Consider the following 1,104-nt stretch of genomic DNA (forward strand, 5'->3'; position numbering starts at 1 on the left):
AAAAAAAAAATTCTGCAAAACAAAGACCAACCTTGATGCCTTCGGGTGAAACACATGCCAGACCACCGGCTTGGGCAATGTTGGATGCGCCATTAAAACAAGTGCAGACAATGCGGTTGAAGTCCTTGGCCACTGGAAATCCATCAGAATATAAAAGCTCTTTTGGAATTGCAGTCCAACCTAAACGAACTCCTGTGAAGCCAGCATACTTGGAAAATGATGAAACTTCGATTGCAACCTGTGATGCCAATAAGTTAAATAATTAGATAGGAACTATTTAAGAGAATTAAATCATCGTATGAATATGCATCTATCCTGAAAATGATTCATTTAAAGAAACTGCTAAAAAAACACATACTGCTGTGAATAAAATTCTATGCAAAATAACATCTATTCTTTTGTTCACATACTATGAACTAATAGAAGCACGGAATAACAGCATCTCTAGACAATTATTTTTCAAGTTCTATAAAAGATGGAAGCGGGGGACAGACCCAATAGTTTACATCATAAACCGAAGAAAGACCTAGTAGGACTTGGATGAAACAAGATGAAAGGGAAAGAGTAACAAGATAAAATGAAGTGTCCAAACTTTAGTGCTTAACTCAGCTGTTATCGTCTGTGGTTCCATTATAAGGCATGGAGACCAAAAATTAACGATAGCATAATTGGGCGCTAGAAAAGAACACATGCTGGAGAAAGATTTAGGCCAAAATTCCAGACTTACCTCTTTGGCTCCAGGAATCTCAAAAATGGACCTCGGGCTATCATCTGAAACGTACATGGCATAAGCAGAATCATAGACTATGATTGACCCGTTTTCTTTAGCGAATTCTACCAATCTAGTCAATTGCTCCCTTGAAGCAGCATAACCTGTTGGGTTATTTGGAGAACAGAAAAATATGATGTCGGTCCGACAAGTGGCAGACAAATCAGGAAAGAAACCATTTTCTGGGGTACACTTCATATATTCAATATTTCCATACTTCTCAACATCTTTCTGAAACTGCCCTGTCTGGCCCAAAATAACACTAGAATCCACGTAAGCCTACAATACAAAATCAAGAATCTAGATGTTATGAGAACTTAGAAAGGGCAAAGAGA

At 37.9% G+C, this 1,104-nt stretch overlaps 1 protein-coding gene across 1 annotated transcript; it reads right to left on the reverse strand.

Annotated features, from left to right (window-relative positions):
• Positions 1–16: 16 nt before the first annotated feature.
• LOC111386960 (probable LL-diaminopimelate aminotransferase, chloroplastic) lies at positions 17–1,095 on the reverse strand (the record flags this gene model as incomplete). Its single annotated transcript, XM_023011464.1, has 3 exons — positions 987–1,095; positions 728–873; positions 17–238 (listed from the first exon to the last, which is right to left on the reverse strand). Coding segments are annotated over exons 1-3 (378 nt in total), but the record flags the coding sequence as incomplete, so codon positions are not given.
• Positions 1,096–1,104: the final 9 nt, after the last annotated feature.

Source organism: Olea europaea, unplaced genomic scaffold (assembly GCF_002742605.1).
Source record: "Olea europaea var. sylvestris unplaced genomic scaffold, O_europaea_v1 scaffold38184, whole genome shotgun sequence".
Taxonomy (NCBI): Eukaryota; Viridiplantae; Streptophyta; class Magnoliopsida; order Lamiales; family Oleaceae; genus Olea; species Olea europaea.